The 24,379-nt window shown below is 35.1% G+C and overlaps 4 protein-coding genes across 10 annotated transcripts; 3 read left to right on the forward strand and 1 right to left on the reverse strand.

Moving 5' to 3' along the window:
* Positions 1–250: 250 nt before the first annotated feature.
* On the forward strand, positions 251–2,859 carry LOC141899326 (uncharacterized). The gene is made up of 5 exons (XM_074785571.1): positions 251–381; positions 713–1,444; positions 1,521–1,633; positions 1,703–1,844; positions 1,932–2,859. The coding sequence occupies exons 2-5, from the start codon at positions 739–741 to the stop codon at positions 2,315–2,317; spliced, it is 1,347 nt and encodes a 448-aa protein (XP_074641672.1). The 5' UTR covers positions 251–381; positions 713–738; the 3' UTR covers positions 2,318–2,859.
* Positions 2,860–3,285: 426 nt separating this feature from the next.
* Positions 3,286–16,701, reverse strand: LOC141898597 (F-BAR domain only protein 2-like). 6 transcript variants are annotated; one of them, XM_074784581.1, is made up of 26 exons: positions 16,641–16,701; positions 15,361–15,452; positions 15,198–15,272; positions 14,961–15,102; positions 14,660–14,725; positions 14,426–14,531; positions 14,225–14,304; positions 13,991–14,089; positions 13,657–13,747; positions 13,373–13,501; positions 12,675–12,773; positions 10,319–10,403; positions 9,311–9,475; positions 7,905–7,926; positions 7,753–7,819; positions 7,640–7,675; positions 7,407–7,543; positions 7,247–7,323; positions 6,920–7,125; positions 6,701–6,840; positions 6,403–6,614; positions 6,164–6,319; positions 5,752–5,884; positions 5,464–5,666; positions 5,116–5,345; positions 3,286–4,986 (listed from the first exon to the last, which is right to left on the reverse strand). In XM_074784581.1, exons 1-26 carry the CDS (start codon positions 16,665–16,667, stop codon positions 4,943–4,945), a joined length of 2,919 nt encoding a protein of 972 aa, XP_074640682.1. In that variant the 5' UTR covers positions 16,668–16,701; the 3' UTR covers positions 3,286–4,942. The 6 variants fall into 6 exon arrangements, with proteins under 6 accessions (XP_074640682.1, XP_074640681.1, XP_074640683.1 ...); XM_074784580.1 differs by having other exon boundaries at positions 13,657–13,753; XM_074784582.1 differs by lacking the exon at positions 9,311–9,475 and adding an exon at positions 9,875–9,958 and having other exon boundaries at positions 13,657–13,753.
* A 120-nt stretch (positions 16,702–16,821) lies between these two features.
* Positions 16,822–18,933, forward strand: LOC141899318 (RING finger and CHY zinc finger domain-containing protein 1-like). Its single transcript, XM_074785557.1, has 8 exons — positions 16,822–16,905; positions 17,327–17,452; positions 17,612–17,809; positions 17,893–17,996; positions 18,097–18,126; positions 18,208–18,352; positions 18,429–18,516; positions 18,596–18,933. Exons 1-8 carry the CDS (start codon positions 16,837–16,839, stop codon positions 18,613–18,615), a joined length of 780 nt encoding a protein of 259 aa, XP_074641658.1. The 5' UTR covers positions 16,822–16,836; the 3' UTR covers positions 18,616–18,933.
* Positions 18,934–19,123: 190 nt separating this feature from the next.
* Positions 19,124–24,131, forward strand: LOC141900260 (carbonyl reductase family member 4-like). Of its 2 annotated transcripts, XM_074787063.1 has the most exons (7): positions 19,124–19,320; positions 19,403–19,525; positions 19,645–19,791; positions 19,917–20,051; positions 20,325–20,467; positions 20,571–20,629; positions 23,397–24,131. In XM_074787063.1, the coding sequence occupies exons 1-6, from the start codon at positions 19,173–19,175 to the stop codon at positions 20,607–20,609; spliced, it is 735 nt and encodes a 244-aa protein (XP_074643164.1). In that variant the 5' UTR covers positions 19,124–19,172; the 3' UTR covers positions 20,610–20,629; positions 23,397–24,131. The 2 variants fall into 2 exon arrangements, with proteins under 2 accessions (XP_074643164.1, XP_074643165.1); XM_074787064.1 differs by lacking the exon at positions 23,397–24,131 and having other exon boundaries at positions 20,554–20,618.
* Positions 24,132–24,379: the final 248 nt, after the last annotated feature.

Below are 24,379 nucleotides of genomic sequence, written 5' to 3' on the forward strand. Positions count from 1 at the left end.
CTAGTCCAGTGGCAGTAGTGAGACGAATTTAAACGAAATAAGACGGACGAGTAGAGTAACTGAGCAGTCCGTATATCTGTTAACTGATAAATCTATGCAAGCTCGAAAAATGTAGGTCCGTACGCTAGGGATTTTAAAATTCGAATGCGTAATAGGCCTAATTTGTATTGAATTGAATTGGAGCATACGCTGCTGCGATTGGTCAATTGTGGTCACGTGAGGTCTGTACTGAGGGTCGCTAGACGGGGCTGTATGCCATAAAATGGCGTCTGTAAATACCTCATTGAAGTGATAGATTTTTCAGTAATTAAATTCGGCGAATCGAAGCGAATGCGCGACTGTCCAGTGGTTTCAAGTGTTACTGCTCGACCAATTCTGAATGTAGGTACAATTCTTTTAACCTGTCTTCATGGTCTGGAGTTAAAAATTATTTTCGATACTGATTGATGCTGTCGGACGTGGCTCTTCTGCTATCGCACACTTCTTTTTCGCACTTTCCTTCGGCAACCAATCATCATCAATCCACACTACAGTACTATGTATATAGTACCTTGGATATTGGATGATCTAAGCTACAGTTCACCCCCAAGGCCAAACTTCAAATATGAGCCCCTGTGCATCAATCATTCGATTCAGCATGCGTTCGCATGATTGAGCGAGGTGAATGATATAAATATAAGTTAAAAAGTTGTCTCATACTATGTGTTTTCAGGCACGTTTTGTCATTGTTGGATAAACATGTCCCATAAAAATAAGAATAACTCTGCATCTGCTAATCATCGTTTGGAAGGAAATTCTCATTATGTGGAGGCACTTCGAAATGGAATCAATCCCTCAGTATCTGAGGTACGGTTACAGAAAGCCATCAACTGTTACTATCTAGCTGAACAGACATCCAATACTGATGAAGAAAAGGCTTCCGCGTCAAAAAACTATGCCATGGCTTCCTGGAAAATAGCTCATGTGAAATGGGCAAGAGGTGAAAAGATTATACTTGTAACGCACAATTTCAAAGAAGCCATAGATTATTTCATGCGGGCCCAGAGAGCTGGTAATTCCAAGAACTTGACTTGGTGGCAAAAATTAGAGGCATCAATCACCGAATGTTTAGACGCAGTTTTCGAATATCTCCTAGCAAATTACAGCAAAGGACAAGAACGTGGACGTCAGTTGGAAACATTTGCTCGTTTACTTCCGGATGGCATTTCGAAGGCTAAATGTTACTTAGAAATTGCGCGAGGTTTTTTCCACCAAGGAATTGAAGACATCAGTAATGGGATTTATGTGACCGCTTTATCATTGATGAAGGAGTGTTATTACCCGATAGAAGAGGCTGCTCGGCTCGGTAGGCATGACGTGGAATTGAGTTCTGATGTAAGAATACAAAGGGAAGATGTTTTCAATAATCAGTGCATTGCTGAATCCATGCAGTCAAGGCAACAAGGTATGTATACAACAGTTCGAACTTACTGAATTATTTTCCTTGCAGATAATCAATTTTACAGAGATAATTGTTTTAGGGGATGATATGTACAAGGTGCTACTGATGGACACTGAAGAGTTAAGCATGGATCTGGCGTGGAATGTGATAGATTGCTATACTCAAGCTATTGTGCAAACCAGAAATATGTCTGTAAGATCTGGGGTTTGAAAATTTGTACTTGTAATCAAGACTTTAAGACTGAAAAATCTGTTGTTTCAGATTGAAAATGAGGCAGCTGCTCTGAGTCGATTGGGGCGAGTTTATTCCGTCGTTCTGAAAATGAAACACAAGGCTAAAGACTTGTTCCAGAAATCCATAGAGCTCGCGTTAACAATGGTGCCTTGTTCCCCAGAGAGAGAAGGTATGTTGTCAACTAAGATGAGAACTTGAACTCTGCCTTCAAACCTATTCTTGACAATAACATGATACAGGCATATTTTTTTTGTAGAATGGTTTCAAGAAGCCAAAGCTTTTGTTTCTAAATACCAACTTGAAAAACAAGAAGAGGAGAACAAGAAATGGGAAAACCTGCGTAAACCATTCAGAGATGAGATTGATGCAGAGATAAGAAAACTTGATGAACTCGCAAATAAACGCGATGAAAAGAAATTACTTTCGTACATTTACAAGACATATCCGCCGAAAGACAAAGGTGTTGTTGTGCTTCCCTCTGGTGAGAATTGGGATATGTCAACAAGTAAGAAGGCAATTACAAAAGCATTGATACATTACCATCCGGATAAAATTGATATGGAGAAATTCGGAATTAAATGGAAAGTTATTTGCGAAGAAATAACTAAGGTTTTAAATAATCGATTTACGTGTTACAAGTAAAAGCCAGTTCAGTATCATGTGTTTTAATTTTTACGGAGTTTTTATTGTTTTATCGTTTTCTAATCAATATATCGATTAAGATTCTAAATGCTTTGATTGCTGTTTATTTGACCGTGATATATTCTTAAATTGCTGGAATAGCGATTAGTTTTAATTACATAGCTCTTTACTACAATTTTAAATACTATTCTTGTGCATGTGAACCATTATTAATTTTGGCTCAATTATTATATAACGCAATATTCATTCATCATAATGTCTACATTCTACTCTATTCTACTACTGTCATACTATTTTGCTGATCGTATACTCTGGTGTTATTTCTTATCTCGTATTGGTGCATTAAAACAGTATTATCCGCATTAATAATTGTGTAATTCAAATATTTTATGCATGTTCATTAGAAAAGAATAGGAAAAATTTGTCCAGACTAGTGAAAATATATATCTGGTCATGAAAATAAATTAAGACATAAAGTTCATTTCTTATGGTAAAGGAATATATTCATTTCTGAAAGCAATCAAGACCCTAGACATAATTGGTAGGATAAGAAGTGTTTTAATGCAAATGTAGTAATAAAAACGCATCTTGCCCATCCACACATTCAATGTCTTCATTGCAAATATTCCCTTTCAATAAACAAAATGCCCTTGAATGTGCCACAAGACCAAAGGAAGGCATTGAATCTATCCTTGAAACACCACCGACCAACATCGACTGGATTTAACAAAGACAATGGTGGTTGATGGCAGTGCCCATAAAAGGAGTATTTGTTTTGTTTATATCTGCATCCTCTTGCGAAACCACTAAATCAAATACGTGTAAAACTGTCATCAACATGAGAAGATTTGTATGGCCAACATCCCATCAAGACGCTCCCGGTTTGAGCATAAGTCTAATCATAACATGTTGTATCCAGCAAACTCGACCAGAAGTAACTAAATAACAAGTGGATTAAAATAGTGCAATTTTTATATTCAGATAATTTTTGGGACATGTAGCTGAAGGTCTAACTACAGGCAAAGATGTACATTTGATACATGTATAAACATACTATTTAAATTCATCTATACATATATTTCAAATAAAATATTTTCCAATGGAACAAACTCCACAAAATTTCTTAGTAATTGCCATATAATAATGCCTTATATGTAAACATATATTACCATTATATCATTTATATCAAGGTATTAGGGTAATTATCAACTATATAACTTAAAAATATGAGTTCACTGAAATATCTTATTGCAAATATGTTTGACAATATATTATGATTTACAGATCTACAATTTTTATTCATTAAGAGTTTACAAATATTGCATGACTCAATTATTTGAAGACTGCAAGTTATTCTTTAACTAAACAACTGTTGCTAAGGTGGGTTTGAAAATATACGATAAAAATCTTTGTACTATGTACAATTCCAACTTTTCAACGCTGATTTCGTAACAAGGAACATGTTTAAGAATAATCGAAACTGTACATAATATATGATATACTTCCAAAAGTAAACTTGTGGTCATTCAAATCAGATGAATCTTATGAATACAGAAACATGGGATGACCTTCGACGCTTCAATGTTCTCAAATAAAATTTTAGACCGATATAAACGAAATTGAAAAAGTATAAAAATTCTGTTAAATACCGTAGTGCTGATCCCCAACAATACAACTCCATAGAATTTCAAAGAGTTTTTCATTAGCAACCTATTAGAATATCTGTAGTTCCAGTGAAATTCTGCAATTTTCTTAGGTTTTTTGCCTAGGCAAAAAAGCTAACCAATATGAAAATAAGCCATTGAAGTTCTTGTGCATTAAAGATCTAATATCTATGTTCACCACACTAATGGATTGAAATGTAAAATGGCACCTGTTTGTGAACATTCTGTACTCAGATACAATGTATATGGATATACACTTTATATAATCATTTTCGCCAACCATTACTGAACATTTCTTTATTCATCAACATATTGAATCAAACATCAGTTATTTCCATGAACATCAGTTATCTTTGCCAGTCAAATGAAGAAGTCAATACAACATTTATCGGACAGCTTCAGATTTTCTTTATGCATCTACAAGAGGGACAGATATGCAAGATATGTGTACACAAAATAACGTTTTGATGTCTACTTCAAACCTCGTAAAACCATACTGCACTGGTCATGAATGATGAATTCGATGAGGTGCAGATGAAACTAGTAACCAACAACGGCGTCTGCCCTAAACATCAATTCAACATCCTACAGTGTTTCTTAGAAAAACAAAATCCTGAATCAGGTGACACCGGAATCAAATATCGACAAATGAACTAATTTCAACTGGAGTTGGGTCTAATCATCAAAATTGCAGTGAAGCTAAAAAATGCATAACTCTGACATGATGCATGCACAACAGTTTCAGAAAAATTTTCAAATATTTCGACAGAAAATGAAGTAACATGGAACGAAGTACCAAGTATTCAAACATATGAAAAATTCAGATGTAACGATTTTTAAAAACGCACATTTTACATGCACAAATATTGAGCACAAGTATTTTTTGTAACAAATCACAAAATATATAATGATATTAAAATACACAGTAACACTGTAAATATAATTTGATTGTACAGTGATGCTACACATACTGGATCTCAGAATCTGGTTCAGCAAAGTACTTTCCTGAAAATACAGAAAAGAGTACTGTAGATTTCATGTAAAAACTTCCAAGATGCATCCTATGTTTGACAATTTGATGACACCGGGAATTCATGTAAGCCATCACCTCAATATCCTTCTGTAAATTCTTACCTGATGATAATCGTCGTTTTGCTAATGATAATCTGTACCCTGGTCCGACGAGTTCGAAATCAATTCCTGAGATAGTAGATCCCTCACACAAAAATTGAACAGCAACATTTTGAGGTGTACTGGGTCCAGCAGCCACCTCAAATTTAGCCCGTATACACCCTTGTCCGCCATTTTCATTCATATCTGACACACTATCTAATTTCCACGTTGCCCGTTGTTTATCCTTCGACCTGAAGCGAAAAACAATTTCGATAACTATTGACTCAAATATCTAAGAAAAATTCATTCTTTATCCTGAGCTACTCAGATGAAAGAACTAGGTAGGTAGAGAAATGACCGTCAACTTACCAGAAACCAGCTGGAAGGGATTGTAAAGATGTGGCATCACCATTAACTGGGACTAGAATATTCACATTACACAAAGGCATAGGATTCGACAAAGCAGCACCATTATAACTATAATCCAATTTAAAGTCTGTATGAGATGCCTCGCATTTCCAATAAGGCGTTATATGTAACGGTGTACTTTGCGCCTCCGGGAGAGGTTTCACCTAGAAATGTGAATTCGACGAAAATGTTTCATCATAAAATGAATAATGTGTTCAATCAGTCATTGAAGATTTTTGAAAAACTCACCTGATACTTTAATATATCTACATTATAATATGAGGCATTTTTATGTTGATCAGCTTGAGTTCGTAAATGGTCGATCAAGGCTGTCATGTGAAATAAAAACATTCTACTATCACTAGTGCTTTGGCGTGTATCCCTAAAATAGAAATAACAATTCAAAAATAATGCCCACAAAAATAGGGGTCCAGGGACACCGTACCCACTAGGTGAAATGCTTGACAATGTGACAATTTCAATATTCAACACCCTCTGGTGAACAAATCAAGTAATCAATAAGCATGAAACTCATCACAATCATGAAACTTGTCATGAGCAAGAATTTTGTGGTTGATTGTGTTTAAAAAGATATGCCGAAGTACCATCATACGAAGTTTAATACCACTAATTCTTCTATTCAACACATTTCAATACTCACTCTGTTATGAGGTTCTTATTCGTAACTAAAGACTCCAATCTGTTCATATTTTTCATTCTAAATGTAAGCTGCGCTGGAGATGGATTTTCAGTAAGAACTCGCACGATACCCTGTGGAAACGACATCTTCATGTCTCCAGACAGTCGCACTAGACACCTGACATACAAATAATACACACAGCATTGACTGTTGATATCTATACAGAAAATCAACATGATGTTAATTGATTCAAGACTCACTTCGAATGATTTGATCCTTTGAAAATTGCATTGATAGTTTCCGTATAGGCAACTGCTAATGGAATAGTATCCGACATGCCAATAGTCAGTGGACTCGGTCCCCTCGATGAACCAATAGGAACTGATGTAGTATTAAATGTTATACTACTAAGACTACCTTGACTGTCGTTTCGACTCATGTTCGTAATTGGACTTTGTCGACCTCTGGTTGTCTATAATTGATCAAATGCCATAACTGCTGTTTAAGCTCATCAATAAATATGATTTCATGACAATAATTAAGTTACAAAATACTTACCAATTTTGTTCGAGAGGCTGTCTTAGGTGGTGGTCCAGGAAGGAGCACAGGAGATGAACCAGAAAGGCCATTTCGATGTTGTTTGGCAGGAAGAGCTGGTGGAGTATCGTTATCATTTTCATAATTATCTAAATATGGACCTGTGAAAAATAAAACCATTAAAGGTCGATGCAGATTGAATGCAGTATATACATTTAGATATAAATGATTTAGACATACCTGGTGTAGAAACTGGTGTTGAAGACACAGGGGTGGATGCCTCGCTGCCTGCATTACTTGAAAACCCACTATGATTAGAACAACTTGGGAACAATGATGACGGGAAGGAATAGTTACCACCGGTGGGAGTCGATGCACTTGATGATGCAAACAGATTTGACATCGTTTGACTTGTACCGAGCAAATCCTGACTAGGTTTAGCAGCACTACAAATTACAACCAACCATCAAACTGAATTCTGGGGCAAAATCCATATTCATTGCTTTTTGTTGCTTTTCATTGTATTCTATAGACTCTATCTCAGTCAATGAAGGGAGGGTTACTTACTGTATAGTGTCAGAAACTGAGACTGAACGCTTCATATTGTTGGCATCTGATGAACTATTACTAACACTCCGACGACGCTAGAAAATACCAAGATATATATATTAGACAATTCTTCAACATTATAATAACTTATCAAGATAATAGGAGCTGATAAACTTACTCCTCCGACGGGAGATAATTTCAACCCCTCAAAAGATGCACGGATATCATCGACATTGGATGTACTGGTTGAAGAACCATTTGGACTCAGAGGCTTAATTTCTACTTTGATTTTGCGTAATTTATCAGAATCAGCATCTGAAACAGAAACATATGCAGAATGGATAAAAAACCTGTTTAAGAGGGTTTTACACTGCTGATTATTCCGAGATTGGGATGGAGAAGAAATATCACCTGATTCGCTATCTGAACTTGAACTGTCTTGGGTACCTGAAATTTACAAGAATCATAGATGAAAATGAAAACTTGTACACGAGTAAGTATCAACTAGATGGAGAGACTTTTACCATAGTTTAAAGGGTCATCTGGCCGTATGCTGTATCCTTCATCATCTACCATAGGTGTTGGAGTTGCCTGAACAAATATAACTTGAGATCATTAGATGGCTATAACTCCGAAAAAAAATCATATTAGACATTTTACATATCATGACACTCACCCTCTCAAGACTATTGACATCCCTGAAATGTAAGAGGAGTTGTCCATTAGTTTCAAGTCGAATTAGATTGAATCCAAAAAGTTCTCTGAGCTAATCATAATTTATGTAAACATATTCTATAATTCCGACAAAAATCATTTTCACTGTGTGGATATAATGCAATTACTAAAGGACTGGTTATAGTTCTATAGTGTAGTATATAATAATAATAATGATGATAATAATAATAATAAATAATGATATAATATCATAAATAGAATGACAATATCATAAATATAACAACAAATCAAATTGATCATTGACAATGAAATGAAGTGGAAAATCTTCAGAAAAGAGTCTGTTTTTTCCTGAAAACTGAGTGAGAATATCACTCACAGTACCGGTACTGTAACCCAAAATACTGGTACTGTCAAAACATGACCGTAGTCTTGCTCCAGCACAATAAGTTCATTCAGTTTTCAGGTGAAACATCACATGAACAGTAAACAATCGAACATCAAATTAACAAATAGCTCTAACAGAAAATCAGCAACGGCTGAAACATTAGTGATAACGCAGGCAGTCTAAGTTACTGCTCAGAATTTTCGCAAAAGGTAGAATCTGACCATTGCGCATGCGTGTCTCTTGTGAGAAAAAAGCTAACTATTTTTTTCTGGCGCTGAATGTCCATATCTTTGACACAGTCTGATCGATAACAGCATACATGGACATGTACCCTCCCTAAACAAAATAGAATTGGACTAACTGCAGTAGTGCCTGTGATGAGATTGCGTGCACATATCAGTTTTCAGAAAGTTTGTGAATTTTCATTCCATTTAATCACTGTAACCTTGGAAGACATGAAAGCGATATGAATAAAGCTATTTCTAATTTTTGAATATACAGTATAGGACAGGTGTTAATGGGCAAGGGTTGATACTAGTGATTACTACACTTGATGATAATTAATGATATCTTGCTTGCAGGAGAGAGCCGAAATCAGTTTGTAATTACCGATATTACTACCTGTATTATGTTGATTTTAATGGGCTTAAGATTTCATTTTAGAACCTTAGTCCTTGAGAATGATTACTAACAAAAATTGGAATGTGCAAAAATCAAAATGAAATCTACAATCAAAATCAAGTTTATTCTCTAGAGATTGCTGAATTCATAAGTTAGGAAGGAGATATATAAGTACCGATAGACAAAAATATTAATTAATGGTTGTGAATTAATTATGATCGTATCCTTCCCTTTTTTACAGTAGCTATGGTCAGTTACCTGAATAAAATTCAATTGTACACAGAGTTGACTAAAGCTACATGAAAATGGAAGAATACCAAGACAGAATAAGCGAGTGCAAAAGATGGATAGGATACGACTGTCTCGTGTACATGAAAGTATTACAGATATTACATTAATACCTTGAGATGTGGTGTCGACAGACGTATTTAGCGATGTTGCGCATCAGTATTGGGTTAGAGTGAGCCCATGCGGGGAAGGTACATGTACATGTAGCATAAGATAGGGCGGTAGATGTATTCATATTGGGATCTACAGGCTCAAACAAACATGGATCATTCTGAATTCTACAGAAATATATAGATACACAATGATTAATACAAGAGCACAGCAGAAAATTCCCGTTTAGAGTTGTCTTATTGTATTAGTTAGTATCGAAAGTTGAAAATGAATATATGAATGAATGAAATGCGCGATTAATAACCAGTTACTCGTTACATTCTGGTATTGATGATAATGAAGTCCACACCCCATGCACGTGTAGCCTCGAAACAAAGTGCGACCAACTTTTTTTGATAAGGAAATAAAATACTGAGTTGAAGAGACCACAACAACAGACAAAAATGCCCCCCAAGTCATGTACATTAATTTCACAAACAACAGCATTAATTTTGTTGTTGCTTCATCTTTGTGACAAGGGGCACATTCTGTTTGACGTGGATTATATGTAATGTGACAATTTTTACCAGATAATCAACTCTGGCGGTGGACATAAGATGGGGCTGATAGCTCTCAGGCTAACTTTAGACAACTGCCGTACAGTTCTGGGGCTAATGGAAAGAAAATGAAACAAATGAAATAAGAGAGAAATGCATTTTAGAAAGAGGCGTGAAGTTAAAACACCACATTATCAAGTCTAAATGAAAATGTAATAAAGTGATCGAAATAACTCAATAACAACTCACAAAATCAAATGCCTGCATGGATTACAGGGATTAAAACTATTCTACTTAAATCGATGACATTTCCAGCGCATTCTAATTATCTACGTCTTTTGAGGACAGCATGCTTAACCATGCGTGTTTAGGATTAGATTATATTTCATAAAAGCATTGGGAGGAAAGAATAGTTGAAATGTAGCCTAGCCTTGTTTCTCAAAAGTATGTCCGCTCAACGAAAAAGATACGTACGGAGACTCTGATTCTTCTTTATCCTTGTCACTTTTTTTCTTCTTTTTCTTCTTTTCCTTTTCTTTCTTCCCTTTGCTGAGAAACCCTGGAAAACAGAAGCACAATTGAAATTAGAACCGGCCTTTCATACTGGCTGTCGGATGCTAAGACACATAAATATGTAGAGAAAAACATCTAAGATTTGGAGACAAGTGACGGAGAGTCAATGATCAAAAACATACACAACTTAAACCATTACGCAACGGATGCATTCAAATTATATACACAGTAAAAAAAACCAGGACTTCGATGGGGAGGGAGTGAACCAATTCACAGAATTACAATTAAGAAGATTATCGAATTGGAAAACAGGTAATACAGATCTAAATGAAAAATCTATCTTGTGAAAACAATCAGGGTTATCGTTATATAGCCTATACACGAGCATACTTGGAGGTTAATGAAGTTAAACTGTTCGCTTAACACAGGTGATTATTTACAAAAAACATTTTGAAGTTGATCCTATGATTTAACATAGAATTGGTGCAACCAGTATGTTAACTGTAATAGAGTTCATAATCCCAACTATTCAATGGATTACATTGGCATTAAATCTAAATGGTGTTTGGTTAGAAAAAAATGGTTATGTACACAAATTAGTTAGATGCCTGTCCCACAAATACAATTCATGAAATACACGTTTGATTATTACACCAACACTAGAAAATTCAGGCATAGCAGTTATTTTACTTAATCATCTAAGCACAAGGACAAAAGTTTCAAAGTGACTTTAAAAAAGCTATCCTGACTGAAAAGTATACATATTTAGGATACACAAGTGCTATGACTGAAGTTAACCGGTGTAAACCCAACACAGAAATATTTTTAGAATCATTATTCTAAGAAACCACATCCAACCTCGACTGATGATATTGTTGTCTTTATCGTGATTATCACCACCGATTTTCAGCAGATCAAAGCTAGGCCCTTTCATTAACAAAAAAGAAAATACAGAGGAAAAATATGTTAATACCAAATTTCGAATTCGAAGAAAAAGAAATACCATCGATTTCATCACATCATAACAGTTCTAAAAGGCTGGAATATTATTTAGCGCTGATCAAGTGTGATCTCTCTAATAGAGAGCAATTCAACCTGCTAATGGATTTTCACTAATAGAAGGTATAGCTATGGCTTTCAACACTCAGATAAACCAGAGGGGAAATCGTTCATATCAAACCTTATGTTTAACGAAAATTACAATAGCAAAGTAGAAGGAATCAGAACAGAAAAAAAAACGAAAAAATCAAACAAACAAAATATAATAGTTTTCAGAAACCCATTAGTGAAGGATAATGGTACAGTGACGGGGGTCATCAGCATCTTTCCACAGTTGCTGAAGGAAGTAAGAATACTCCAGTTAAATCAATAGCCCATTTCCCGAGGAACAGTGTGCGATGATACAGGTCACTCCGTTCACAATATCCTGACTAAGATTTCCTGTGCAGACCCATAGACCTCGACCGACAAATATTAATGAGATAAAGATAATGTAACAGATTAATATTCAAAATGACAACACACAGGCTGGCACAAGCTTCCATGGCATGAGATTCACAGTTAATTCCCACACACACACACACGCGCGCGAAATTGTGCATGAACCAAGAATCACTGGTACCAGGAATATTAATTCGATTTGATCAAACCTAGCACATCACCTTTTCCGAATACATGTACATCAATAAACAATTATCTGAACTTAAATGACGTTCGGAAAAATAACAGGAAAATGCTCTCAGGCTGGACAAATTGAAAAATAAATTGTACAACAAGTATTACTTCATGACCAGTCAGACTGTCTTATTGTGCAAAAATGTATACAATTTGATGTGCTTTCGCAAATGATTCAATAATTTTGACTGGAAATGAATGTAGGGACTTACAGCGGACAATCTTAAAATAAGGTGCACAAAGCCCAGCGGGTACAAAGTACAGATGCAACTGTACACCATTTTAACGAGAGGAAAAGTGAATATAGCAAAACATAGACACATTTCAACTTTATCCATCACTCTCAACAAGCTTTCAATGCATATGTATTCAATCAACCGATGATATTTCTATCAAAGGCTTATCTAAGAAATATTAGGGCATTCATTCATCACTTTCTTTATGATTGCAACACTAGAAAAGAGGATGCTTATTATTGTGTTATAAAAGCATTTTTTTCTACAGATGCTTAAATTTTTGATACATAATCATATAGCGATAATTAAAACATCTATTCTATTAACCATAATTGAAAGTGAACTAAATAAAGCGTGAGCAACTAAATAAATAAAGTAAATGTGTCCAGATTTTTGCATCTATTTACATCGTGAACCCCGGAGACCAGCTGGACTGCGACTCCGTTCTATAAACGGACTGAGCTTGTTCCAGTTATACTCATTATTTGTGTTGATAGGGACTTCGTCTGAAAACAAACAGACAACTTACAGTGAAGAAACATAAAAACTAGTGTGAAACATATAACCGTACATTAGTGTGATCAGTTCTGTGAGGCCACCAAAAAAATCTAACAACTCTAGCGTTAACAGCTTTTTCATAAAATGTATACGGTACAAAAAGAATACAGCAAAGAATATGTTGAAAATGCTGGAACTACGCAAATATCATTGGAATGTAGGAAAAAATACATGTATGTTGCAAAATTTCAATACTTTTGATTACTTGTAATTTCAAAATCATAACCTAGCACCTCAAAACTGGTATCAATGTTCTGAGAATGAAACTCGCGAATAATACACAAATTCGATGAGAGTAATAGTAGTAATACCTGTACTTACTACTTTGGGAATATCAGGTCAACTGGTATTAATCTCAACATACAATATTGAAGAAGGTATCAAGCACTCCCTTTCACTAAATTCTTACAACCTCTAATACCAAGTACTGTACCATTCATTTATCAACTAATGTACACGTACAGACAACATATTTCAAATACCTGCATCTGCTTCCAACAGAAAGGAATTCTTCATCTAACCACTATGAATTCATGTAACTACTTACCCCCTTCTTTCCTTTGTTTATCAACTGAGACACTTTCCCTTCGTTCTTTCTTCACTTCTTGAGGAGTACCTTCATTACCGCTGCCACTTGCTGCAGTTGAAGCTTCAAACTCCTGAAAAGTGACGGGCCCTGAAAGAAACGAATATTCTATATTTTACAAATTTCACAGAAATGTATAAATGATTTTTGAAGTTAAGTTGTCAGCTTTCTTGGCAAGGCATTGAAATGCAGGGAGGAGCAGTTGTCTGGGGGTAATACATAAATATGTATTTAGATAATCTTACCTGGCTTTTGTGTTCCTGTGGCTTTCGATTCAACGAATGTAGCAATTATTTGTTCAACTGTTAATTCGCTTCCATTCTTTTGAAACTCTTGCTGTACCTACATCAAAATATCGAGATTAGTCTCATAGACCACAAATCTTCATAAACCAAACATCTATAACTCGAAACCGGTAACAATATATTTTTTTCATTCGGGACCCAGATCCAGTTTCTAGATTTGTATCTGAAGTTAGAATAACTTTGTCAAATTTATATAAATAACAGTTGTCAACTTTTTAGTAAGTTGCACTTGTGGAGCACGGCCCATATATCATACATATGGATAAATCCATACCTGGCCTAAGGCTTCAAAGCCCTGTTCCCAAGCTTTAGTATAAGTATCAACAAAATCTTTCATTTGTTGTAAATGTGTTTCCTCTTCCTCCTGAAAATGCTGGGAAAGAAAAAAAAACTTCATCTTTTTAAAGAATTCTCCACTAGGAAGATGATTTCAATCTTTGACTGCGCGATAAAAATAATGGAGAATAATAGCACAAAATGTTAGAACTGGACCATATGTTACACCTACTTTACATGATTCAGTCATCTTTCTTTCAAAATCATCTCGAACATTTCCATACTTTTCCACATAATATTTGTACTCATCAGCTGCAAACAAGAGCCACTTAAGTTCTAAACAAGAGTCATATACTAACTAGTCGACAACTCATTGAATCAATGCCGTCTTTACGATAGACCGAAAATAAACTACCGGCAGGAAGGAACTTACTAGCTTTTTTAAATTTGGCTTCAGCTTTTTCAAGATCTTTCTGTTGGGCATTTTCTCTCTTCAATCGTTCAAGTTCATTACCTCTGACATTATATATTTCTTTACTCTGAAAAAAAAAATTCAGGTACTTTTTTATTTTTTTCTGACGGGTGGACAAGTTGAATTATATTCATCCCATTTGATATGGATACTGTCAATACATCTTGTGTAGGCCTATATTCTTATTTCTAGTACCTTATGTAGACCAGCAGTTATTTGTTGTATTGACTGCACTGTTTCCAGGGTACTGCTCTCTTTTAACTGAAATCAATACAGGAATGAATTATTCAAATGCATAACAGCTTATATGCCAAGTATTTTATCAGCACTTAATCCACTTCAAAAAAAGAGAAATAATGGGTTCCCCTTTTTTAAGGCCAAAGATTCATTCAAACAATCTAATAGTTGGCCTTATAATATCAAATCTTAATTAACAAAATAAATAAAAGCTTGTTCTATCTCCTCAGCCAGAATAAATAATTTCAGTATTTCTCACCAGTTTATGTCGCTTGTGTTGATCTTCGGAATATCGATGTACGTCTTTTAATAAATCCTGCCATCGGTGAACTAGCTGTAAATGTAGACTCGATAACTTCTCAACCAGAGTCCGTAGGATCGGCCAAAATGTGGAAAAAGTCCTAAAATCAAAAATACATTTTAACATATTATACCGGATACAACTTATTTTTAATATAGAATTTATTATACACCAGTATTCATTGATCAACATTACCCCAATTGACTGAAATTTCCTGTTTGTTTTGCAAGTTTACTCAATAGCCGTGAATAATTCTCTTCTATGCTACAACTACAAAATACATAATATTTTGCATCTAAACTTTACAGATCGAATAATTTTCAGCAGCAGAAATAGAATAATGACATGTATTTTGTACCTTTCTCTCAAGAAATCAGCAAATTCTAAACTGGACTTATGCCCATATTTCATATTATGGTACAGAACATCAAATCCATTATTTTTCTCCCCCTGAAATAAAAAGAATAATGTTTGATGCTTGTATACTTTCTATATCCAAAACAAGGATAGAAATATTGTTTTAAACTACTCGTTAGATTATTTATTATATTACTAACTAATCAAACAAAAGAATTTCCTAAATTAATCTAATCATTGAGTATGAAATCACACCCTTCCAACCGCAATTACCACATCAGGGACAAAAGGTAAATTTTCAGGGACACAACAAGGAAAAATGAAGAATTAAAACAATTTTCAGAGGGACAGTACAAATTGGTTCAGGGACAGCAATAGATTTCCATAGCATAAAACAGGACGCAATGAGGTATTTTCTGGGACTGTCCCTGATAATCGGGGACAGTTGGCTGTCCTGACAATCAAAGAACAGTTGGCAGCTCTGTAAAATTAATCAACTTCTCATCAATTTGTTTATAAATTCATACTGAGCTGAGAAACATCAATGAAGATAACCACAGGTTCTCACAGATCCTTCACAACTGATGATGATGATGATGATGATGATGATGATGATGATGATGATGATGATGATGATGATGATGATGATGATGATGATAATGATGAAGGCCCTTCTCTAGCAGGCAGCCAATGTATGCATGTGTCTACTAGTTGAGAAATACTTGTTTCAATCCTTCAATTATTGTATAGGTTAATACAGGAAAGCTAGCTAGGAGCAGGGCTCAATTTCACGAAGGAAATAATGATGTCGCTATAATACATAAGTTGCTATATAAGTTGCTATAATACAGCTAGGTCTACTCTACTATTTCCAGGCTATGTGTATTGCCATTCATGACTTTATTGAGTAGGTCCAGTTCTTTATGCATTATTGCATTATTCAGTTATTACTCATTCTTCTACTGTCGTGTCTCGACTCCTGTCGTGGTGAAGATGTCATACGAACAATCCTATACGGTTAATTAAACCAAGATCCCAGCGAACAAACAAACATACACATTCGTTCGTTGATGCAATTGCGTGGTTTTGTCTTGGATTGGCTCCTACATTTGTTTGAATTTTTTAGGAATAACGTCAACGAGAGTGTATTCATGATTTTTCTTTTGATGCAAACGCACAGAAATAGGCACTAAATGTACTGTTTTTTTTTAGTACGCATGATACTTAGACCTATGTAGACTATGAAGTTAAAGCGTACGGTGGAGAAAATAAAATACTTACCCAGAAATTTTCTGAGAAAATTGTCATTTTTGAATCATACACCCATCAACAAGATGGAGCCCAGTCTAAATTAGTCTCTACGGCTATGGTTTTGTGCCAAGTTACTATACAGAGAGTGCAGAGTGGCTACTGATTGCCACAATAGTAGAGATTATATTCATTTCCTAGGCGCTAGATGTCGCTAGTGGTTGGCAAGATGTCTGCCTCCACTGAAAAAAATTCTTCTTTTGGCTGTGAACATTACAAACGAAAATGTAGCCTAGTGGTGAGTCGATTTAAACCCAAATTATCTCTCTCGATTTCATATTGTTCTCTTTGATTTAAAGTAAATTTGAAAAAGGTCTTTTGGTTATTTGTAACGTGTTTTAGTGATAAATCAATAACAACCCACTGTCATGTCAACAGAAGTAACGCTAATTACCGAAAAAGGTCGTTTTCATCGTTGTCGGGTGGATTGATTTTTGAGTTTTCGTTTTATTGGTGATATATATGCTGTTAAATACTGCCAAATGTAAATTTAGGATTGTGTTAATGACCATTTAATGGTACTGTATGTAGCCTTATTTGTAAAAGTATAAAGAAACATAGTCCGAATACCAGTCAGTGGTTGTTACGGTTCCCGTGGAACGACGGCTAGGTACTAGACTAAAAGAAACAGTGCAGTTTTACTTGACTGATTTTTCCAGGCACCGTGTTGTGGACGGACATACCCTTGTCGCATATGTCACAATGATGAAGAAGATCATGAGCTAGATAGAAAGCATGTTGAAGAAGTTGTGTGTGGTGATGAAAAATGCAAAAAGCGGCAAATGGTAATAAGCAGCACTTAGATCAGACCTTAGCACTTAGATATTTCTCTTACCTTAAGTTTGAAATGAATTATTTAGGCCTATAGTAAGTTTTTGCTATAATTTATCATAGGCTATTCAAATGAATTCAACAAATTTCAGAAGTTAAATTTTCTATTTCAGATCCAAAAAACTTGTCAGGAATGTGGTATTATCTTCGGAAATTACTTCTGCTCTGTTTGTCGGTTGTTTGACGATGTTGACAAACAACAATTTCACTGTGATGGTTGTGGAATATGTCGTATAGGTGGCAAGGATAACTATTTCCACTGTATTAAATGTGACGTATGTCTTCACAATAACCTGAAAGAAAAACATAAGGTGAATATTGGTAAATCAGTTGATTGAGATGACATTTTTAACAAAGATGAATGCTTTTTATTTCGATTTTGAAATAATTTCAGTGCGTGGAGAAGGCATCTAGAAATAATTGTCCGGTATGTTTAGAAGATTTGCATACATCAAGAGAAGAGTGTAGTGTTCTTCCTTGTGGGCATCTTCTGCACAGGTGTGTTTCTATTCGACTGTAAAGATTACCCAACAACAGCATGATCTTAATACAATTCATGTGTTACAACAAATACTGAGTTTTAATGTTTTCGTTTCAGGCAATGTATGCACAACATGCTCAAATCATGGTACGTATAGTAAACAATATCAAAAGCACTTGAGTTTGTATTGTTCTTTGTTTTGTCGATTCTTATGGGTTGATTTTTCAGTAATTTTGGATGTGCAGTCTGTGGACAGTCTATGGTCGATATGAAAACTGTCTGGGAACAAATGGATGACGAAATTGAAAGTACACCCATGCCTGATGAATATAAAGATCTTCATGTACAAATTCTCTGTAAAGATTGTCACAAGGTGAAAAAAGAAATGGTGCATTTTAGCAACCGAGTCTGTTAATTGTGAAGTAACAATGGAAAAGTATCTTTTATAGGAGAGTAAGGTACTCTTCCATGTAGTGGGATTAAAGTGCAAAGAATGTGGATCATACAATTCATGCAGAGCTGCTGAACCAAATGATGGTAAATATTTGTAACTTTCAAATCGCTTTTGTTTTACACAGAAATGTTGTTCTAGTGAACTGATTCTTTTTCTTTACAGAGAAAGAGGAGTCGAGATAACATTGGATTCTACCAATGTCTTAATGAGATTGGTGTGTCTTCCTTTCAAATGAACAAGGTTTTCCTAAGTTTGATTATTTTCGCAAACTGGATAATCCCATATTTTAGATTTCTCTTCGTTGCCTCTGATCGGGTTAAACGGTCACAACAACTAAAATTTGTCATGATTTTTGGCAGATGTGTTAAAAGGTTTTATTTTCTTCAAAAGTGTATTTTTATTGCTTGTAGCTAAGTAGACAACTAAGTAGAAAATTATGAATGGAAAATGTAAATAGAAAATTGCCTATTGTTCATGTGTTGAGAATTTTTGTTGATTTATTATTAAAGATTCTCGCTTCCTATCAAACATATGTTGGTTTTCCGTTTATTTTTGTTGTGGCTCAAGTCCTAGGTCGGTTTGAAACCGTTTCTTAGTGCATTCATATATGTACCGGTTTATGGACGTTGTGTCTGGCCGCTGCGTCCATATTCCTTCTAGGGCAAGTGAGGACGGCAACCAATCTAACTAATGGCGTTCACCGTTCTATGAAAATAATATTTACGATTGGTAGAATATTATGGATAAAGTATGCGCTGTCTTTGGGGGATCTCGCGGAATTGGCAAGGCAATAGTAAAAGACTTTATGAATGAAGGCTATAAAGTAGCTGTCATATCCCGTAACTTGGAAACAATCGAAAAAACCGTCAGTGAACTGCAAGAGTTAGGTATGTCGTACTAAGTATCGAAACAAACCCACTAAAATATCTATTGTAAATCTATAACTAGACAAAAATGTGATCTTTTTAGTCAATGGAAAAGATGTAGTTCATGGAGAAGTTTGTGATATATCAAAGGAAGATATGATTCATAAATCGATTTCAAATATAAACAAGAAATGGGGAAATATTGATGTCCTGGTAAATTCTGCTGGTCAGTAGTATTGTTTTGATGTATTCTACATATCTCTACACTTCAAGCTCTTGGAGAATTTATTGATAATTAATTTAGATGATGAAATTTTTGCATTAATGCAAACATTTTCATTGCAGGTATCAATCAGGATAATTTGCTATTGAAAACTGATCTGAGCGATATGAATGAAATCCTTCAAACCAATCTTGTGGGACCGATGTTGACATCAAAGATAGTTTTAAGGGGAATGTTACAAAAAAAGCATGGCACTATTATAAATATAGGTAAATACCATCAGTTTTAACATACACGCCTGCATTGCAATTCAATTTATTTCTATCCTACTTCCAATATACAACTATATTTTTTGGGGAACTTTAGATGAGTATAAGTTGATTTTCTTTTATAGGTAGTATTGTTGCTAATACCGGAAATATTGGTCAGTGCGCATACAGTTCATCTAAAGCCGGTTTGATAGGATTAACTAAGAGTTTAGCTAAGGAGGTCGCATCACGTGGAATAACTGTGAATCTTGTAGCTCCAGGTAATAAAGATCTTCAACGAGAAAGATTGTTTAGGTCGAACCAATTCAGTATTAAGTTGTATAAAACTTTGTTCTTATATCATTAAATACTAACAGATTTACCGAATGAGAACATTCTTAAAATGTTTTTAAAAAGGTATAATGATATAACTGTTATGATTGAATTTGCTGGTCCCATATTTGTTGTACCAATGTTCTATTTGTTACACCAAAATTCATAAAGACTAGAATTTTTGGTTATGGGAATTCAACATTTTCTGAATTCTGTTGCAGGTTATATATCTACTGATATGACAGCTGAAATGCAAAAGATAGGGCCTGCTAAATTAGCTATCCCTATGAAACGCTTTGGTAATCCAGAAGAGATTGCACAGACTGTTAGTTTTCTTGTTAAAGCACGATACATTACTGGACAGGTAAACCCAGTTTCATTGAACGGAATATTCTCTTTATTTACATTGGTAATTATAAGTTCATTACATATGAATTTGATTTACAGCAGAGATGTATTATTTACAGGTGATAACAGTCGATGGTGGTCTAACACTCAGTGTTTGATCAGTACGCAATATATCAGTGTAAGTCAAAGTTCATTAATTGAAATGTAATTTAACTGTTGATTGAAGTTACTTTCATCGTGTTAAGTACTCTGAAAATAAGTCAGGGGATTGCTGCTTGTATTTGAATAAGTTAAGTCAACATTCTCCGAAACTTTTCATGATTGCTTGTCAAACGAGATTATTTTTCATTCATTGTGATGTATCATTTAGACAGCTAAGGATCTCCTTGTCTCCGAAACAGGTTCTCTGTCTTACTAGCTGCCATTATGAGTATATTTTCTTGGTTCACAGATTTGTATGATACCTTGTTGTTAGAAGTTGTAGAAACCCAGTTTACTATTGTTGTTATTTTTGTCAGTTAATTGGATCTGAACCAGATTCGGTCTTGTGTTGGATGGATTTCTTGCGAGTGGGTTTGATACGGCTTGTCTCTGGATGTTGTTTGGAGAATGGTTGTATTCCAGGCTCTGCGGTGGAACATAGTGCCACGTCTGTGGTGGCACAGATCCTGGTGGAAACTGCGATACAGTATACAATGGAGGCGGTGGAATCATTATGTTAACTGGTGGGAATACAGGTGGTGCAGAAAGGCTACCGAATGGAGGACCTGGGGAGAATGCCCAGTGTCGATCTCCTGGTAGAATTGGTGGTAGCACTGGTGGTTGTTGTTGGGGCGGTCGTGGCTGAACTATTGGAATAGCTCTTTCTTGTGTAGAATTCACATTATTCCATATTCCATTACTTGAGAAAAGCTTAGTTCGAGATTTTAGATCATAATCTCTTGAAGTATCCGGCATTTGTTTAGCTGGACTTTGGTGATGTTGTTTTTGTGGTGTCCGTTGGAGTACTGGAGCTGATTTTGTAGGTGTAATACTAATATGAAGTCCAGTTGTAGGATCGATGAACTGCTTTTCCTTGTTACTGTCTTCTTGAACTAGTCTATGAACCTAGACAATAGAAAATTACTTCTGTAATTCTAACACTATCTTATCAATCTTCTATCACCAAATTTTCAAAGGCCATACTTGATATTTAAAATGGTCAGCAGCTGTGTAGTGACCATCATATTTCACTGGTAATGCATCACTTTGAACATTGGTCAATTCCTCGTCCTGGGTACTATTACTTATAGCTTGTTTAGCTTTGAATTGTTTCGATTTCTGCGGGGATTTTCCCTGACTCCACCGAGGTACGCTTTTATAGTGCGAAGATGGACTGTATTTAGTTGGTTTCGGTGGGTTTATCGTACGCTGTTGAACCTGATGAACGATGAAAGAGTCCTTATTACCGATAGCCAACATGGAACATCGGTGTATAGGATATTATTCCGATGATTCATGGATTTGCAGAACAAAACATTTGGATAACAATTTGCCTCACCTTTGTGCTACTACCACTTGTTGTCCTTGAGACCAGGCAAGGAATTGGTTGACTGTAAGAGTGACTGGCATATTTTTCATTTGAGGTGGACCTAAAACAAATAGTGTCCGCTTCAATTTATTTCAATCTATGGATGAGGGATTCAACTTAATTTGTACTTACTCTGATGTAAGACTGCTTAAAGATTCTGAATTACTACGGGCTGTACAAAAACTGGATGTATCATTTCTACTTTCTGTCTCAATACTCGTTTGACAGGAACTGAAATATACAAATTGCATGGAGATGAATAGGAAAGATATTTTGCATAAACCTGAAAAATTACTTTAAAAAAGTATCTCGAGCTAACCCGTATACATCTGGATTTGATCTTGATCTACATGAACTAGAGCCTTTCGTTGATGTAAATGAAAGATCAATAGCTCCATCTATCATAGATTCAGTGAGGGAGCTGTATGGTGTGCTCCTTTGCTGTGGTTTGAATTCCGGAAAACTGTGATCATTGGGCCACGCATTTTCTAACGAGGACATTGATTCCCTGAATTTGTTTGTCGTCGTTTCTGTAGATACATTTTTTCTTGGCGGACAAATTGGTCCCAGTGTCGTCGATGTGGATCGATTCTTATCGAAGAAATCTTCTAACCACAACAAACGTATGTCGATATTCACCACACTGCGAATCACCTTTTGTAGATCTTCATCACCGACTTCCAATAACAACGGGTTTGAACTGTACAAATCTGAACGCGAGACTTTCAGCGGTAGATGATCAGCACTTCTGTAGCTGTTATTGTTTCTGTTGTAGCAATCTGAATTGTCAATTTGAGGATGTGGAGTACTGTATTCGGTACAATTCAATGACTGCAAATGATTTCGATATGTTTCAGTGTGCTCTTCAAACAGTTCACTGATGTCGTGTCTACCAAGGAATAAGTTCACAATTTCAGGCCCAAGATTTTCTTGTGTATCAATTTTTCCCCAACATGTCAAACCTCTGAAATGACTAAGATAAGCAATTTGATGTAGAGATGACATTTAATGGAATAAAGTGATCCAGTAGACTCCACCCGGGTCGGATCCGATCAATTCAGATATCTGTTCAACTCAGATGTTTGTTGATATATTTTTGTGAATCTGTTTATGAAATACATAACATCCAAATCGGATATCACTCCAAGTCAAGACACATTCTTTACGGTCCGAAGAGATCCAACTTGAATGGAGTCTATAACTGGCCTAGTTCATATCTCAATCTTACATTCGTGGATCAAATGGATTGTTATAGTGCAAATGATCTTGTTGGTTTTTGTATGGATTCTGGTAGCCAACTGTCTTCATCAAGTCAGACTGATGCACGTTTACCTGTAGATTTCATAAAGAACGTTTTTTATTCATTTCTTTCCAGAAACAAGATCTGCGATCAACAACACATGAAGGAATACACACCTCAGATTTTGTGCTAGATTAATTGCGAACTGACACATTTTTCCTTAAACTGTTTTGAACTGTTTTATAATAACAAAAATATATGAAGTGTATTCTTGGTGTATTTTTGGTGCTAAGTTGAGTTGAAATTAATGAATGCCTTTTTGACTATGAATAATTAACTAAATGTCTAGTTGTTAGGATTTTAGTAATGGTTGTTATAGATAATTGGTTTTACACTTAGATACTATTAATTTGAAAACTGTGTGCGTGAATAGTAAGTCCATGACATTGCAAACATTTTAATTAAGATGCCAGTTATGCCACAATTTACTTGTAGCATTATTCCTTGCTAGTATTTTTGTTAAGAGTCAATATATCTATATCTTTAGATTTTTCGCATAACACAATCTTGATGTTATGAGATGGTTGGTTTTCTTTAATACCATAACTGTTGAAGTAACCCTTTTCATTGAATGGACATACATGTACCATTATTACCGTACTACAATGTATAACCATCTTCGAGTAAGAGTTTTTGCATCATAAGGAAAGAAATCTCCTAGCTTTATTGTAATAAGTAGCAATAATTTTATAACTACGTTACTATCCTCTAAAACGGTTTTGTTTTTCATTTTATTTTGTTTCGCTTAATTTGTGTGCCATAATTCATGTCTATAACATGACTTTTCTTGAGAACTGTTATTTGTTTCTAATGTATGTGAAATTATGAATGTATTATCAGTATGATGATAAGTATTAAATTATTTAAGTATTTGACTATAAAAAATTCTGTTTTTCGTAAAATTCTTTTCGTAAATAATTAGTTTAATCCATTCTCTTACTGAAAGTACGTGCCTTATCGCCATTATTACCGAGTTGAATACCACCTTTGTCCGAAGGCGCATCAATGCCACTGTAATGAAAAAATATTTGCCCTCAAACAAAGAAACATTTGCCTTC

This window comes from Tubulanus polymorphus, chromosome 2 (assembly GCF_964204645.1).
Source record: "Tubulanus polymorphus chromosome 2, tnTubPoly1.2, whole genome shotgun sequence".
In the NCBI taxonomy this organism is placed as follows: domain Eukaryota; kingdom Metazoa; phylum Nemertea; class Palaeonemertea; order Tubulaniformes; family Tubulanidae; genus Tubulanus; species Tubulanus polymorphus.

Coding starts and splice junctions, on each gene's coding strand:
- LOC141899326 (XM_074785571.1), top strand. CDS start 739: ATGTCCCATAAAAATAAGAATAACTCTGCATCTGCTAATCATCGTTTG. Junction 1,445..1,520: donor CATGCAGTCAAGGCAACAAG/GTATGTATACAA, acceptor TAATTGTTTTAG/GGGATGATATGTACAAGGTG. Junction 1,845..1,931: donor TTGTTCCCCAGAGAGAGAAG/GTATGTTGTCAA, acceptor TTTTTTTTGTAG/AATGGTTTCAAGAAGCCAAA.
- LOC141900260 (XM_074787063.1), top strand. CDS start 19,173: ATGGATAAAGTATGCGCTGTCTTTGGGGGATCTCGCGGAATTGGCAAG. Junction 19,321..19,402: donor CAGTGAACTGCAAGAGTTAG/GTATGTCGTACT, acceptor TGATCTTTTTAG/TCAATGGAAAAGATGTAGTT. Junction 20,468..20,570: donor CACGATACATTACTGGACAG/GTAAACCCAGTT, acceptor TATTATTTACAG/GTGATAACAGTCGATGGTGG.
- LOC141899318 (XM_074785557.1), top strand. CDS start 16,837: ATGTCTGCCTCCACTGAAAAAAATTCTTCTTTTGGCTGTGAACATTAC. Junction 18,127..18,207: donor CACAACATGCTCAAATCATG/GTACGTATAGTA, acceptor TTGATTTTTCAG/TAATTTTGGATGTGCAGTCT. Junction 18,517..18,595: donor AGCTGCTGAACCAAATGATG/GTAAATATTTGT, acceptor TTTTCTTTACAG/AGAAAGAGGAGTCGAGATAA.
- LOC141898597 (XM_074784580.1), bottom strand. CDS start 16,667: ATGACAATTTTCTCAGAAAATTTCTGG. Junction 14,532..14,659: donor TAACTGCTGGTCTACATAAG/GTACTAGAAATA, acceptor TTTTTTTTTCAG/AGTAAAGAAATATATAATGT. Junction 14,090..14,224: donor AGATGACTGAATCATGTAAA/GTAGGTGTAACA, acceptor TTTCTTTCCCAG/CATTTTCAGGAGGAAGAGGA.